Here is a 15,497-nt window from a genome sequence, read left to right on the forward strand (position 1 = left end):
TTTTCGAAGATGGAGGGCATCTATTCGTCAAGTGCAAAATGGTTAAGCAGAGATGGCGTGCCTTGTTACTTGAGGATGTCAGACTTCGACTTGTCGAATGCAACTCGGCCAAGGAATGTCTAGCATTTATATTCAGTCTGCCACAAGAGCGTTTGTTGCTGTCAGTAGCTCTTCTTTGGTGCTGGTGGACAGAACGCAACAAAGGCAACCATGGTGAACAAAGAATGGAGGTTGAGGCCTTTCATTACACAGTGCAGCACCATGCAAACGAATGGAAAGAATTCCTGGTGCCCAAGCCGAAGAGCACAGTAGTTCAACAGCAAACATGGACGAAGCCTCCAAGTCATATGGTTAAGATCAATACCGACGCTACATTTTCTGACCGGTCTGGAGCTGGGGGATGGGGCCTTATTTGCAGAGATGATGAGCAGGATATTCAGTTTGCAGCCGCTGGGGGTAAACATGATTTTGCTGATGCCTTGCATGCTGAAACTTTTTCCCTCGCTCAGGCTGTAGCGACGGCGGACCGTCTTGGTGTGGGTCAGGCAATCTTTGAAACTGACTATCTGGTGCTCAAGCAAGCTACTACATCTAATGCCTATGATCTTGCACCGTTGGGTGTCATGTTTAGCGACATTAGGTTCAAACTCCAAACTCTTTTCATAGAGGCTCGTGTGGCGTATGTGGCCAGAACCTGTAATAGGCCGGGGCATGTGCTGGCTAGTAAGGGTGCGGGACTAGCTGATGGTGAACACAGAGAATGGTTCACTAGCTATTCTGATGATGTAATCAGTGCGGTGACCGGCGATCAGGCCATGTCGTAATGGAATACGAGTGTTCCATCTAAAAAAACATGTAGTAGCTGTCGGTAGTACATACGGAAGGCAGTGTGCATATGTGCACAGCACTGCCAGTTGTTTTTAGGCATCGACACTTAGAGCATCTCCAACAGGCGCGGCAAAAGGCGCGCCCGCGCGATAAAGTTTGATTTTAACGCGCGCCGGCTGGTTCCGCGCGCTCCAGCGGTGACGGAAACTTACCGCGCGTGGGAAGCGTTTGCGCGCGCATGGGAGAAAGCGGCACGCGGCGCGGTAGATTTGGCGCGCCGCTTCGCGCGCTCCTATAAAATCCGGTGCTCGTCGCGCGCACAGAACACAGCCACGCGCCCTCCCCTCGCAACCTCGCCGCTTCGCCGCTTTTCGCGCCACCACCGCGCCACCATGCCGCCGCGCCGCCGGGGTTCTTCGGGCTACCATGGCGTCCGCGAGCGCCCCAACGGCTGGTACTCCGCCGAGATCCGGGCCAGCGACGTCCGGCTCGGCCTCGGGTCGTTCCGGAGCGCGCACGAGGTGGCCCGCGCGTACGACGCTGTGACGTGACGCTTGGAGAGGCCCCGGTCGCAGATGAACTTCCGGGACGTCTTCACGCGCGAGCAGGCGCAGCGCGTCGCCCCTCCGCCGCGTCTCATCACCGACATGGACCGTGCCGACCACGCTCGGCGGCAGCGCCGCCTCCTCATCGCCGAGGAGGACGAGCGAGCCATGGCGGGGTGGCGTCGTCGCCACCCGGAGGACGTCGCCGACGAGCGTGCCTACTGGGCGGAGAGGACGGCAAGGCGCCGCGCGGAGCGAGCTGACCGGCGTCGGCGGGAGGCATTGGCGAATGTGCAGTGCGATATCGTTCAAGTAGGTGGGAGGTCGTTCTTCACGGCCAATGATGAACGTTGGAACGACATATGGCTCCAACCTCGGACGACACCGACGAGGATGATGATGGTCATGATGGTAGCGACTTGGAGTAGTTTCTATCTATGTATGCCGTAGTAGTTTCTATCTATCTATGCTTTTGAACTATCTATCTAGTTGCACCGATGTAAATACCTTTGTATCGTTTTTTATTCATGCAATATAATTTAAAAAATATTGTACAATGAGCGCGTATGCTGCATTTTTAGCGCACCTGCTGGAGCTGCGCGCACGCGCTGCTTTTTATCGCGGCTGCTGGAGGCAGCGTTGCGCGTCGCGCCAAAGCAGTTTTTAGCGTGCGGCGCGTTCGACGTCTATTGGAGATGCTCTTACTCCGGCGGGGGGCGGGTCCAGACCAGAGCTAGCTAAGCCCTTGTGCCGTACGGTCTTTAATTTCGTTGACACTGGATCTGTACGTGCTTGGCTTGCATGCCCTATCTTGGCAACTGCCAACTGCATAAATGCGTGTAGTGTGTGCGCCTGCAGTCACCGGCCACTCCTCACTGGATCACTCCTACTACTCCTAGCCTTCTTCTAGTGGCAGGGCTCTGCTTCTCTCTTCAGATCTGGTTCTGTGTCTCCTTGTCTCTGGAGGAGGAAGAGGGCCAAGAGGAGGAAACAAGGAGCCGAAGAAGGAGAAGGAGAAGAACGATGGCGATGATGGACGGCAGCTTGGACGCAGAGAAGATCGCAGGGTATTTCAAGGGCAAGAGCGTCCTCATCACCGGCGCCACTGGCTTCCTCGGAAAGAGTAAGTACACGATCGAGTATTAGTTGAGTTAGCCGACTGCTAAGTAGGGTACTACTCCTACGTGTTATTAGTTGAGTTAGCTGCCACAGGTGCCTACGTGCTTAAGCCATGTACGTACTCTACTCTACTGCCCCATACAAGCAACTGAGCAAGTTGCATGATGCATGGATAATTAACGAGACGACGGCTTTGCGCGCGGCACTGATCTGATCCATTCGCTGTACGACTAACTATGCGTGCCTTCCGTGCCATGCAGTTCTTGTGGAGAAGATACTCCGGGTGCAGCCAGACGTGAGGAGGATCTACCTGCTCGTGCGAGCCATGGACGCCCACTCCGCCAAGCAACGCGTCGAGGCAGAGGTTCTTGCTAAACTAACTCACTCCACGTTACTTGGACGGATGCAGATCATGAGGGCCGTGTGCATGCATCCATCCATCCATGCACAATCCAGCCGGGGGGCGGGGTTTCACCCTCTTTTTCTGTGTGGATTTCTCATGCATGCCATGTGGTTGATTTATTATAGCACATCATGCGATCCGAGTGTGGCGTATGCAACTAGCAGCAGCACATGGACTCTCATGAATTCTCGCATCCTCCGTCCGGAATTACTTGCCCCACGTCTCTCTTTCACTCCTCAGCACATCTTGTATCGTAGCTCCATCTAGTCACTATGACGATCGAAGCAAGAGAAGAGACGTATGCATGTCCCATGTCCATGCGTACCATGGAGCCTAATTTGCGCCGCAACGTACAAACGCATTCGATATGGCGCGGTCTAACATGCAAGCCATCAATGTGTGATGGATGCATCGACCCATTCATGCTTAGTCACGTCGTCGTCCATACCCATCTAGCTAGCAGTACTAATTGTTTCTTCATGGCACCACCTACCCCATGTCCCTGGCCCTGTGCCGTGCATCACGGTCACGGGGATCCACAGCTCCTGGTAAAATGTGAAAAGCTCCGAGTAGATCCATGCCTAGGGTTCAAGAGCATCCCATGTATAGGGCTCCAACCGAGAGGCCAGGTGCTCACTGACTCAATGGTGACATAAGCTAAATTTCTGGTTGCTGAACTGTGCTTTGCATATACTAATCCGTTATGAGAAAAGCTGGCTACTCACCGGACAAGAAAAGAGGCAAACGTTGATTCGGAAGTTTGATTATCACGACTCATCTCTCAGTGCCAAACCTGGCCAATCGCTCAGAGGAACAAGGAGTACTATAGTAGACGGTGTTTGACTTTGCACAAATTTTGAAACTATGTATTGTATAGTGAGGCTTTTTTTTTTGCGATGTAAAGAATGGAGAACTTCTAAGCTTTTTTTTTGGCAGAAAGGAGAACTTTTAAGCTTTGTCCTTACAAGGATATAAGTAAACGGGCTTACGACTAGGCACACCAAATGAATGAGCCATATGGAGAGTTGGTTGATTTGAGTCCATCCCTTCACGCATACCCTCCCACAGAAAACAAAAACAAACAAAAAGTTCACGCGTACCCTACACACACCATTTAAAAAAGGGTCAATATTCGGCCCAGACCAATTCAATACCAAAAAAAAAACAGCCCAGAGAGGGGTAGATAGGGATAGATCCCCTGCCTGGCAGTGGTACCGCTAGTGCTAGCAATTCATGTTCATACTTATTCATACTTATTACTGTACTGCGGCGAAGGGCATGTGCAGTTTAGTATGCCCACATCATCTCCGAGATCTTTGGTGGCGACCCTTTTGTGGCAACTGGTAGGTTTGTCGTCCGCTCGTCCTTGGTCCAATCTTATGTAGTAGGAGTATGTTTTACTCTTTTTTCTGTTTTTTTTTCTTTCTATCCACCTCTGAAAGTTGCAACGCACGATTAATCATCCACGAATGGCATGTGTAGTTACTAAAGAAATGGTACAATGCAAACTGAGTTTTCAGCAAAATGAGGACGAAACGCTTATTTGATGGTTCAGGTGACAGACACTGAGCTCTTCTGCCTCCTGAAAGAGAAGCATGGCAAGGGAGGATTCGAGCTGTTTGTGGAGGAGAAGGTTGTCCCTTTGGCCGGTGACGTCGTCTTCGAGAACATGGGGCTAGATGCTCCCAGGTTGGAGGAGCTGGCCAAGGAGGTGGACATCATCGTCAATGGAGCTGCAACCACCAACTTCTACGAAAGGTCCCCACCAAAATTTATATACAGCTCCGCTTTTATAAACGGAGGGAATCATCGTCAATTATATTAACTTAATTAACTAAAGTTAGTTTTCTACTAACTCATACTAGTAGTATTAATTTGCAGATATGACGTTGCGTTGGATGTGAATGTCATGGGGGTGAAGTACCTGTGCCAGTTGGCCAAGAAGTGTGCCAATCTCAAGATGCTCCTCCATGTTTCCACCGGTCAGCACTTTTTCTCTTGTTGGATTTGTGTCGAAAAATGCTGACAAAAAAAAAAAATTGGATGCCGCAGCATTTGCAGCCGGCGACAGGGAAGGGCTGATCATGGAGAGGCCGTTCAAGAAGGGGGAGACCCTGAGGGAAGGCACGTACCTGGACATCGACGCTGAGCTGCGGCTGGTCGGCGACGTGAAGAAGGAGCTAGAGCTGCAGGACGGCGGCTGCGGCGACAAGACCAAGAGGGAGCGGAAAGGCATGAAGGAGCTGGGGCTGGAGCGCTCCCGCCACTTCGGGTGGTCCAACACGTACGTGTTCACCAAGGCCATGGGCGAGATGCTGCTGGGGCAGCTCCACGGCGCCATCCCGGTGGTGATCCTGCGGCCCAGCATCATCACCAGCATCCTGAGGGACCCCCTCCCCGGGTGGATGCAGGGGACGCGGACCATCGACACCATCATCATCGGCTACGCCAAGCAGAACCTGTCGTGCTTCCTGGCGGACCTGGAGCTGACCATGGACGTGATCCCGGGGGACATGGTGGCCAACGCCATGATGGTGACCATGGTGGCGCACTCGGAGGAGCAGGGCGCGGAGGTGATGTACCACGCCACGTCGTCGCTGCGCAACCCGGCCCCCTACGGCGTGCTCTACGAGTCCGGCCGCCGGCACTTCTACGAGAACCCCAGGCTGAGCAAGGACGGGCAGGTCATCCCCACCAAGGAGATGCACTTCTTCAAGACCATCGCCAGCTTTCACTTGTACATGCTCATCAAGTACAAGCTGCCACTCGAGGTCCGTCTCTCTTTTCTTTTCTCTTCTTTCCTTTCCTTTTCTTCAATATAAGGCAATCAATCCAAGAAGAAACTATTTATAGTGATCTAAAACGTCTTATATTTGTTTACAAGGGGAGTATACTAATCTTAGAATGAATGAAATTTTACTGATGCGTGCAGATCCTGCACGTGGTGAACCTGCTCCTCTGCGGACTCTTCTCGCAGCTCTACGACGATCTCACCCGGAAATACAAGTTCGTCATGCATCTCGTCGACGTCTACGGTCCCTTCGCCTTGTTCAAAGGATGGTAAGCAAGCGTCACAAACTACTGCTAGTCTAACCTTCATGGTCAATTCCAACACAGCATGTCCTTCACGTCTCATCTTCTTTACTTGTCCAACCATTGAATGATTAACCAAGCTTCGACGACATCAACTTGGAGCGGCTGCGATTGACCATGACCAAGACAAGCCCGGAGGACGACATGTTCAATTTTGATCCCAAAACCGTTGACTGGAACGGCTACTTCTACAAAATCCACATACCGGGTGTCCTCAAGTATGTGCTCAAATAAAACCGCAGCAAAATTTATCAAGATATATGCACCTTATCTTCTCCACAAAGCCAAAAACCACATCGCGCGTGTTCTTCTTGCATGGGTATGTGATGGAAAAACAAGGAAGACTTTTCACATGCCAGTTAGATTATTATGTTGGAGAAGGACATCATTGATCAGTGATAAAAAAAAAAGACAAGCATGTATTCTTGAATTATAGTATGTTCAGGTAATCAGGTTTGTGTAATTTGCTCATGTCTTGAAATGAGCTGGGATGATAAAATCTATGTATTCATGTCATGTTTGAAGCACAGGAATTTCACAAAAAATAATGCATGGCATCCAAAAAAGGGCCTAAAATGTGCAGGCACTTATAAGTAGGAAGTAGTGCCAACTCATGTTCATTTCGACCTCTCATGGGCAGGTCAGGTTTAGCCCGACAAGGCCAAACATGAGCAAATAGATCTTCTCATTTGTCTAAACACGTGCAAAGATATGCCTGCTAAATAAAGACACGAGCGCAGAGAGACGGGCACAAAGCAACAATGAGTATGGGAAAGTTTTTCCCAAATTTGTAATGTACTTGGTATATATAAATATTTGGAATCAATGTTCGTCACAATGCTGTCCGTCATATGCAGAATTTACCCCATAGTTTGCTTTGCACTAGGAAGCTTCTCTTCCTCCTATGCTTGCTTCTAAAAACAGAAAAAAAAAAGATTTGGCCATGAGAGTTGACCTGAAGCATCACACTTCAGCTCAAAGAGTCAGAATAGACCTCTGGTTCTATTCTCAGGGCGCCATCAGCAGCTTCTTCACATATGCAAGGACCTTTGGCACATCGACTGTCCATGCAACTGAAATTGGTGCATAACCAGACCATGGATTTTCTGAATTCCACCTGCAATGTAGTGCGAACGAGCAATCAATATCTTGCATCTACAGCTGAATACTCAGAAATGACATTCTCGTTAGAATTTAAACCAGTGGACTGGGCACGTGCGGCACTTAAATCACCAGATGAATATGTTTGTAAGAATGTTGAAACACTTGAGTAGGTAGAGCTAATGTGAAGTACTCAGAAATAGTATATGATATACATACTTCTTCAATCCATGGTCCATCAAAGTATGGCCGGTGCAAATGCCCTGAGTCTCGACTCTCACAACACCCTTCTTGAATGTGAAGTACTCGGGGTGAACTAAGGCTGTAAAGCTCACTGGATCATGTAGGAAAATCCCTGGATAGAATGCACGAATCAGTTGGAAGTGAAACTGGCTTTGAAGATTCAGTGGCAACTTTAGCAAAAGCATACCGAAAAGACAGGGCTACAATATACCTTGGAAGCCGTCAGACTTCTCATGCCAATCTCTGTAGAACTTGCACATGTCACACAAGAACTGTGCGTGCACCCCTTTTGAGTTTTTCAGTTCCAAGAGATCCTCATCTGCATAAAAGAAGTTTCACCCGGCGGGCTAGTAAACCCCCATACTCACACAAGTTGAGCTATGAAGATGACACTGGTATCAAGGAACAAACCTGTAAAACAGCATTGAGTTGTTATGTTAATGCCAACCACATCAATATCTGCTCCTGATGTAAAAACTACATCCGCTGCATCCGGATCTCCATAGATCTGCACAGTTGTACACTCAATGTTTAATACTTGTGTTGTTGTTTCTGCTTGTTCATAAATAATGCACCAGTGTTTAGTTCACATGACTATACATTAGCTTCAGCAGCAGGGTTGACATTTCCAGCTGCGAAGAAAGCTCCACCCAGCACAACTATTTTTTTGACCTTGCATGCAAATGACGAGTCCCTTTTGATGGCCTAACAAAGAATACAAGCTATCTCTTAGCCCCTGGCATAGTATACACAGCATGGTAAATAGCTCTATCCTGTAACTGTAAGCATACCAATGCGACATTTGTCAGGGGTCCCAATGCAAGTACAGATATCTCTCCAGGAAACTGAGAGACCTTATTAACCATGAACTCGGCAGCACTTTCCTCAACCTTCTTAGTAGTAGGTGCAGGAAGAGACAAATTACCAAGACCATCGGATCCATGAACAAAGTCAGCAACGCGTGGCTCTCCTCCCTATAATACAAAAGTCATGTCATTCAGCTGACCAACCAAAACTGTAGTTTAACATAGTATTATTGGAGGTCTCAATTCTGAACTCCATCTACCATATAAAATATGTAGGCTCATGTTACATGCCACGCTACCGACTATCTATCAATGAGCTAACAATATGACATGTAGAGCAAGTAGGAAAAAGAAAACGCCCGCTAGTGCAAATACGAAATGGCATCTTGTACAATCGATTACATGACCTTAGCTAAACGCTTTTGATGGATGATAATCCAGTAGGCACTCAAGAGTCATTTTTAATTGATAATACAAAATGCACACTTCTAGCACCAACTAAACAAGAAACATCCAGTTGCAAAGCCATGGTGAAGTTTGAAATGTACAGAATTGCAGTGTGAACCATCGTACCTTAAGAGGCTCCGGGCTGCCCTCTGCTACTGGAACCTCAGGATGCCCTGCTCTCTCACACTGTCCTTTGAAGACTCAAAACGTTTAGCAAAAGCAAGAATCAGAAGAAGCAAAACTCAACAGTGCCCGCCGCTCACCAGCAAGAGCGCATTGCGTGTAGCATACTCTGTAGCGACATTGCCGAATATGGTTGTCAGCCCAATGATCTCCACACTTGGTTCTCCAAAAGCCATTAGGATCGTCATGCTGTCATCTAGAGATCAGAGAAAGCAGGCAGTGAGAATAAATAGGGAATAGCCTTTTTACAGGTGTTTTTTTTTTCGTTTCGAGAAGGAGATATCGTGTAGTAGTAACAGTACAGACTATCGTTTGAGTTGCGCATGCAGCATACTGGTACGAAGCCGTTGACATTGAAAGCCAGTGTAACATTTGCAAAGTATGTACACCAGCATCCTATTGTTGTTGATGATATAACTGGAAGCTTAGCTGTGAACTTGTGGCAAAGGCAGTAATACAGTTTGGATTGCTGGAACTTGGCAAGAAGCATAAATAACGTAAACATTTGCCAGTCATGAAAGTTGTATCCAACAACGTTGCTGAGATGGATGTCACTATGTTCGTGTGAAGATACCATCAACGGTGCCGTAAACTAGCAAAAGAGTTACTAATACTAAGGAATGGATTGTCCAGTTGGGTGCTAATTAAGTACTCCCTCTGTAAATAAATATAAGAGTGTTTAGATAACTAAAGTAGTGATCCAAACGCTCTTATATTTCTTTACAGAGGGAGTACAGTATAGTATTACTCCACTTGCAGAAGAAAACTGAACCACAATTGCATTATAACTTTCCTGCTCGACTCCACTGAAGAAGGGACGGGGGTAGGAGGAGAAACCGTGGTGACGATGGAGATGGTGGCACGGCACCGTCGCTTTGGTCGGCAGGCTGGGTTGACACGCCATAACCCAAGGAACCACGTGCGAGCATAGCAGTAAAGTAAAAGCAAACCGGAGCCTTGGTGGTAGTACGTGATGTTAGAATATGATAACAAAACGTAATTTCTGCCTAGCTAACTCACACACTCATCCATCCATTCCATTTATTAATATCAGCAACAGGTGGGAAAGCGAAGAAGTAACAGGGAATCGAAGGGAGAGAGAAACAATGGAGAAGGGAGGGAGGGAGGGATTGAGGAGAGCACCGATGCCGGGATCCGTGTCGATGATGACCCTGTCGCGGCGGATCTGCCCATCCTCCCCCATCGTCGTCGGGATCCCTTCCCTTCCCTTCCCTTCCCTTAGCTAGCGAGGGGAATCGGAATCGACAAGGAAGATGCGAGCAGAGCCAAGTGGATGAGCGGGACGCAACCTCGCCCTTTCTTTCTTTCTCCAGACTGTCCTCCTTTTTCCAACGAGCCTCGCTTCCCCGGACTTTTTATAGACGATGCAAACACGCACGGAAGGTTGGGTGTCAGGAGCGCCAAGTTCGTTCCTCTTGCTGCTGGGGCTGGGGAAAAACGAAAAAGGAAGATGAGATCTTGGCGGTGGAACGCCCGTCGGATCAGCGTGCCCGTGTCCCGTAGGCCGTCAGATCTGGATTAGAGGGGATAGAGCAGCACAAGTGGAGGAGCTTCCATGGAGATGGGGGGCAATAATAACAAATGAATCATGTCCAGAAAGCAAAGGCATCCCCACACTCCGAGTAGCTTTTTGTTTGATTTGACGGCCACGGGGCTACATGTGCGTAATTTTTCTTTTTGCCTCTTACATGTGGGCCGGGTAATCTTAGTTCAGTGCCTTCTCGAGATGTCGGTCAGAAAAGCCTCTGTCGCAATTGGCGTGAAATAATGTTGTTTTTGTCTCACGACAAGAATTATGGATCAGAGTACATGGTTTTTGTTGCTAAAATATTCATTTCATCAACCAGAAAAGTTACTATATAACTAATAATTTAGTAGTGAGTGTCTAAGCTATTTAACAAGAGGTGAGAGAATTGATCGCAATTCCACTGACCCGCACTCCAGGAGAAGGGAGGTTGCCACCGACGGGGAGCTCCAGCCTGGATCTATAAATGTTGTGGAAGGGAGCCCCGTGCCTTCCTCGCGCCAAACTCCACCAGCTGAGGGGAGATGAGATCTCGCCGTCACCGACGTTGACCGGGCTTTGCCAGGCGGTGCGCCTCGGTGGCGACAAGGGGAGGACGTGGGAGAGGGGTGGAGTCCCGATGACGCCACGGTTGCCCTCCCGGTCGCCCGCGGGAGCGACGTGGGAGGGCGATCCTTCCTCCCTTTTCGTGTCCCGCCAAGAGGTCATATGTATGCTCATTATGTGTTGTATTCTCTTGAAAATACATTATGAGTTAATATACACACCCTTTATGAGAGAGAAAAATGAATATAGCTACAAGGGTGTTTATACGTAGTGTCCTTGTTAACGGCATTGCATGGAGGCTCCTTGGACGCGCTCGTCCGGATGAAAACCCAAGATTTGACCTTCAGTGGTTGTCGAATAATGGCGTCGTTCTTTTTTTTGAAGGTATCGCTTTTGGAAAACTTTTCTTGTAGTTCATGCATTAATTGTTAAGGGCGGTTGACGGTGTCATTACTTGTATGTTATATGTCTTTGTCGTGTCGTTTTTCTTTTCTGTTTCTTTTATTTATCCGTATTTTTGCGTGCATCCTCAGTGTCTAGACTATGTCTGTATATTTTGTCGTTGTAGAGACCAGATATAATTAGTATTATATTGATATTAATATCTTACTCTTTGTTGGAAACAAAATGGGTCATGAACAACCATGAGGGTTTGCATAAAATGTGAAATTCTTGTATATGTTCCAGAAAGAGCGGCACCAGCGGAAATCATAGGCTTCATGCCGTGTCTACTACGTAGTACACTCGCACATTGGCCAATGGCCATTCATGTTCTTGCTTCGATGTCTCAAGTCTCATCTAAGAGTGGGGTACATTATGAAGCAACAAGGACCAGATCACATGAGGAGACTGATCATTAAGCTAGCTCACCCACTAAACTAATCAAACCAGGTCAGCAACGCCGATAGACGCTAGCAGAAATATTTCTTTTCTGTATACTGTATTATGGTGTCTATCCACGTTCGGCCCGGTCACCGTCTCCATCCAATCCCCTCCCTCGTGGAAACTAACAACACGAGATGCTCTCCTGCCTGCGTTTCCAAGAGGCATGTGCGTTTTCTGCGTGGATCGGAACGACGCTAGCTCGCGATGATTGATTCAAGGTGGGAGCCCGGGCATATTCTTCACGTAATCATGTTTCTATGGCTCTGTTTGGATACTCTAACACAGTTAGAGTTAGAGTTATTTTCTAACCCACTCTAACCCAAATAAGCACCTCTCCATCGGGATAATTGGGTTAGATGGAACTAACCCATTCTAACCATCTCTATTTGGATACTTTTGGGTTATTTGAGTCCCCAACTAAACCCAAACTAGCTCTAACCCCATGATGACATTAGATCATTGATGGCGCGCGCTGCGACACCCGTCTAATTGAAAAACAGTATAACGCAGCTACCTTGGAGCCTCCACAGTGTTTTGGGCCTCTCAGCCGTCGGATCAGTCTGATGTACGCTCTTGATTAGCTTGGTCGTTGTCAGATCGATCAACGCTTGAGATGCCGTTTCACGGGCTGCTGCTCCGCACAGCGAGCGCCGGTTTCTGTCCGTAATCGGGCCGCAAAGGCCCATTCGCTTGGATTGTCCAGCCCCCAACCCTGAACTGCACATTTTCTATTCCTCTAACCCTGATGCGCTGCCGTTCCTTCGTCCACGACGCGCCGCCGCCGTTGTCCGTCCCGCTGGCGAGAAGATTGGTCATCCTTCTTTTCTTCCCTTTTCTGGGTCCCGTTCTCTCCTCCGGCGCACGCGCGCGAAACTTAATCCCGCCCTTGCGTTCGCTGGTGGCGATGGATGACCTCAGATGCCATCATGCCAATGCCATGGAATACTCTTCCCACCTTCCGTGACGGTACGTACGAGTCTGTTCTCTTCTCTTGATGCCGCTTGCGTGATGTGGTTGCAGTTTACCCAGCAAACAGATGAATAGGAATAGCAGCGGCAAGACGTGCTTGCACAACTGCACATTCACAACTTCCCCTTTCTAGAGTGGTTACTACTTACTACACCATGAGTATGGTGCAGATTAGTGTCTCACTTTGGTTTTGTGAAGGTATCTTGCTTACTAATCAGCACATATCACGTTCGAGTTTGTTCTATCGTTTCCAGGTTCATGTGTATTTGCTACCGGGCCTCAGTCTCGCTTTCTAGCGCAGAGGATAAAGATTAAATATTTTTTTTGTTAATTTTGATTTCATGTCGCTATTTTGATTCCTTTGCCGGTAATATATTTATGCTAGAATATCTTCCATTACATCTGAAGTATATCCCCAGGGTACAAATCGAGGGGATGGGTAAAGCACCCGCTAATACTAATATTGGCAATATTGTGTTCGACATCATCTTGGCCCCAGAAGAATATTTACATACAGATGAACATGTAGCCAATCTTCTGCACAGGTATGTGATAATTTATGTCATAAATAATGTAGCTTTTATGGTTGGTACAAACGAAACAACACCCTTTTTTTTCCTGAAAATGTAGGTTATAGAAGAAGCTCATCTTCCGATATTCTAAAGCTCATCTTGTGGTTCATTATAGGTATAACATGGTTATTGTTTGTTCAATCAAATGGTCAGCCTAAGATCCTTGAGCTTTAAGTCCATGTCCTATCACAATAAAGGCATATGTTTTTGCATATTTCTCTCTTGTATGTTCAAGTGCAAATATAGATCATGGTGTTGATATTATTTTTTTTGCTTTGGAATTGGATGTTATCTTTTGCTGGTAATATATTTGTGCTAGAACAAAAACTGATGTCAAGTTTTTTTTATTCTAATTGTTAAACCGATGCCAAGTATTTAAGCTGACATGTGGCCTCCGGGTCAAACCAACTTTTTCTATGGATATGGCCTTGAAACATTCTACTTTGAACAGTTCAATTTGTATCCATTATTATTCAGTATTTTGTAATTATTTGTTAAACATATTTTATTCTCATTTACAATGGTCGAGCGCGGCAACGCGCGTCTTCATGATCTAGTTTCTCAATATGATAATAGAAACTTCGGTAAATGCATGGACTCATGAAAAACAAAAGTTAAATTTTGTATACTAATACATGTATGTTGGACAGTAATCAAAGGAGTCAATAATCCACATCACAAGTGTCTTAGAAAACATCTCAACACGTTAACAATTTGCAAAACAAATCAAAAAATAATTACAAAATAACATAAATAAATAGCCAAAGTTACAGCCTGTCCAAAAGACAACACTTTGGGTAGTTTATATTTCATTCATAGAAATGATTGCCTCGCTTTTTTCCAAGGGCCATAGAACGTCAATGTAATACTATTTTTCCGAGAGTACGCCAAAGACGTATTATATTTTTATAGAAGGCAAAAAGTTTAATTACAAGAAGCTGGCATAGAATGCGAACATTCAAGCCAGCCGACTCCAGCAGATCAAACTAAGGCTACTCTCTCACAAATCGTAAGTGAACGTAATATTTCATTAATGAATGGAGTACTATCCCAAAACACATTCAGGTGGTCGCTGATCCGTTGTAGGTGCTCTAAGACCTCCTCCAATGCACTAGTGCTAAAATGAGGCCGGTCATAGTGGGGAGTAACTTAGACTAGTAACATGCATATGTTACTAGTCTATGTTACTACCTACCTTTATAATGGGTAGTAATATATGGATGGTAACATGTAAGCCTTCATTAATTGAGATATAGCATCTTCAACAGACGCGCGACGCGCTAAAAAAGTATACAACACCGGAATCGCCAGTTTTTGCGCACTGCGGTGCGCTGGCTCCAGCGGCCGCTGTAAAATATAGCGAGCCCGAGCCGCTCCAACAGACGCACTAAACTCCAGCGCGCGCGAGCAGCCGACGCTTGCCATGTTGCATTTTGGAGACAATATGGTGATATTTCAAACATCAAAACAAGACATAGCATAGTTTAAATCACCCAAACAAGTTCAAGACATAAAAGTTCAAATTCATGCCCACATCATCATCCAACCAAGTTCAAAATCCGAACCAAGTTCATGACATAAAAGTTCGCTCAAACAAATGGCACATCAACAATCATGCCGCATCCTCGTTTTTGTCCTCCTCTTCCTCCGATTCATCATCCTCATCCGAGGACGATTCTTCCTTCTCCTCTTCATTGTCGCACGCCACATCATCATGGAGCTGGAGGAGTTGGTGCTGGAGCTGGTTGCACTGGAGCTATAGGAGCTGTAGCTGGTGCAGATGATGTGGCTCTGGAGTCTGTCACAGGCACTGCAGCTGACCTATGAGCTCTAGGCACTCTGGGAAATGCATCAGTGGTTGTCTTGCCCTTCCTCTCCTGCATGTCATCCTGAAGCTGCTCCACAACTGACTGAATCTCAGTGACTTTGATATCTAGATCATAGAATTTTCGTTCCATGATCCTTTCCAGGCTCTCCTGGTTTTGAGTTAGGGTGGCCAACCCCTTCTCAATCCTTAGTGTGGATGCTATCAAGTAACCAAGCTGCTCCTGCTTGTTCTTCAAGAAGTATTCAGATGCCTCCTCTTGAGTTGGCATCTTGGCAGCCTTCTCTCTCTTTGCCTTCTCCTTCTGCTCTTGAGCTTGCACTGATGATGATTCATTCTCATTCATGACAACCTGATTGTCCTTAAAGTCTGGATAGATAGCAAAA

General features: G+C 47.0%; 2 protein-coding genes and 1 long non-coding RNA gene across 3 annotated transcripts; 2 read left to right on the top strand and 1 right to left on the bottom strand.

The window, feature by feature from the left end:
* Window positions 1-2,131: 2,131 nt before the first annotated feature.
* LOC123155785 (fatty acyl-CoA reductase 1) lies at window positions 2,132-6,451 on the top strand. Its single transcript, XM_044573914.1, has 7 exons — window positions 2,132-2,496; window positions 2,753-2,856; window positions 4,451-4,653; window positions 4,777-4,877; window positions 4,948-5,666; window positions 5,828-5,955; window positions 6,069-6,451. The coding sequence occupies exons 1-7, from the start codon at window positions 2,397-2,399 to the stop codon at window positions 6,220-6,222; spliced, it is 1,509 nt and encodes a 502-aa protein (XP_044429849.1). The 5' UTR covers window positions 2,132-2,396; the 3' UTR covers window positions 6,223-6,451.
* A 299-nt stretch (window positions 6,452-6,750) lies between these two features.
* LOC123155787 (probable uridine nucleosidase 1) lies at window positions 6,751-10,280 on the bottom strand. Its single transcript, XM_044573916.1, has 9 exons — window positions 9,912-10,280; window positions 8,849-8,964; window positions 8,712-8,771; window positions 8,124-8,306; window positions 7,933-8,037; window positions 7,744-7,840; window positions 7,544-7,651; window positions 7,309-7,444; window positions 6,751-7,105 (listed from the first exon to the last, which is right to left on the bottom strand). The coding sequence occupies exons 1-9, from the start codon at window positions 9,970-9,972 to the stop codon at window positions 6,997-6,999; spliced, it is 975 nt and encodes a 324-aa protein (XP_044429851.1). The 5' UTR covers window positions 9,973-10,280; the 3' UTR covers window positions 6,751-6,996.
* Window positions 10,281-12,477: 2,197 nt separating this feature from the next.
* Window positions 12,478-13,733, top strand: LOC123162025 (uncharacterized). Its single transcript, XR_006480982.1, has 3 exons — window positions 12,478-12,711; window positions 13,134-13,259; window positions 13,345-13,733. It is a non-coding gene; the product is annotated as an uncharacterized lncRNA (long non-coding RNA).
* The last annotated feature ends 1,764 nt before the right edge of the window (window positions 13,734-15,497 follow it).

This window comes from Triticum aestivum, chromosome 7B (assembly GCF_018294505.1).
Source record: "Triticum aestivum cultivar Chinese Spring chromosome 7B, IWGSC CS RefSeq v2.1, whole genome shotgun sequence".
Classification (NCBI taxonomy): Eukaryota; Viridiplantae; Streptophyta; class Magnoliopsida; order Poales; family Poaceae; genus Triticum; species Triticum aestivum.

Excerpts from the sequence above, each read along its gene's own strand:
- LOC123155785 (XM_044573914.1), top strand. The coding sequence starts at position 2,397 with ATGGCGATGATGGACGGCAGCTTGGACGCAGAGAAGATCGCAGGGTAT. Across the intron at positions 4,654-4,776 it reads ACCACCAACTTCTACGAAAG|ATATGACGTTGCGTTGGATG; the intron begins GTCCCCACCAAA and ends ATTAATTTGCAG. Across the intron at positions 4,878-4,947 it reads GCTCCTCCATGTTTCCACCG|CATTTGCAGCCGGCGACAGG; the intron begins GTCAGCACTTTT and ends TGGATGCCGCAG.
- LOC123155787 (XM_044573916.1), bottom strand. The coding sequence starts at position 9,972 with ATGGGGGAGGATGGGCAGATCCGCCGCGACAGGGTCATCATCGACACG. Across the intron at positions 8,772-8,848 it reads CACGCAATGCGCTCTTGCTG|TGTGAGAGAGCAGGGCATCC; the intron begins GTGAGCGGCGGG and ends TTCAAAGGACAG. Across the intron at positions 7,106-7,308 it reads ATGGACCATGGATTGAAGAA|GTGGAATTCAGAAAATCCAT; the intron begins GTATGTATATCA and ends ACTACATTGCAG.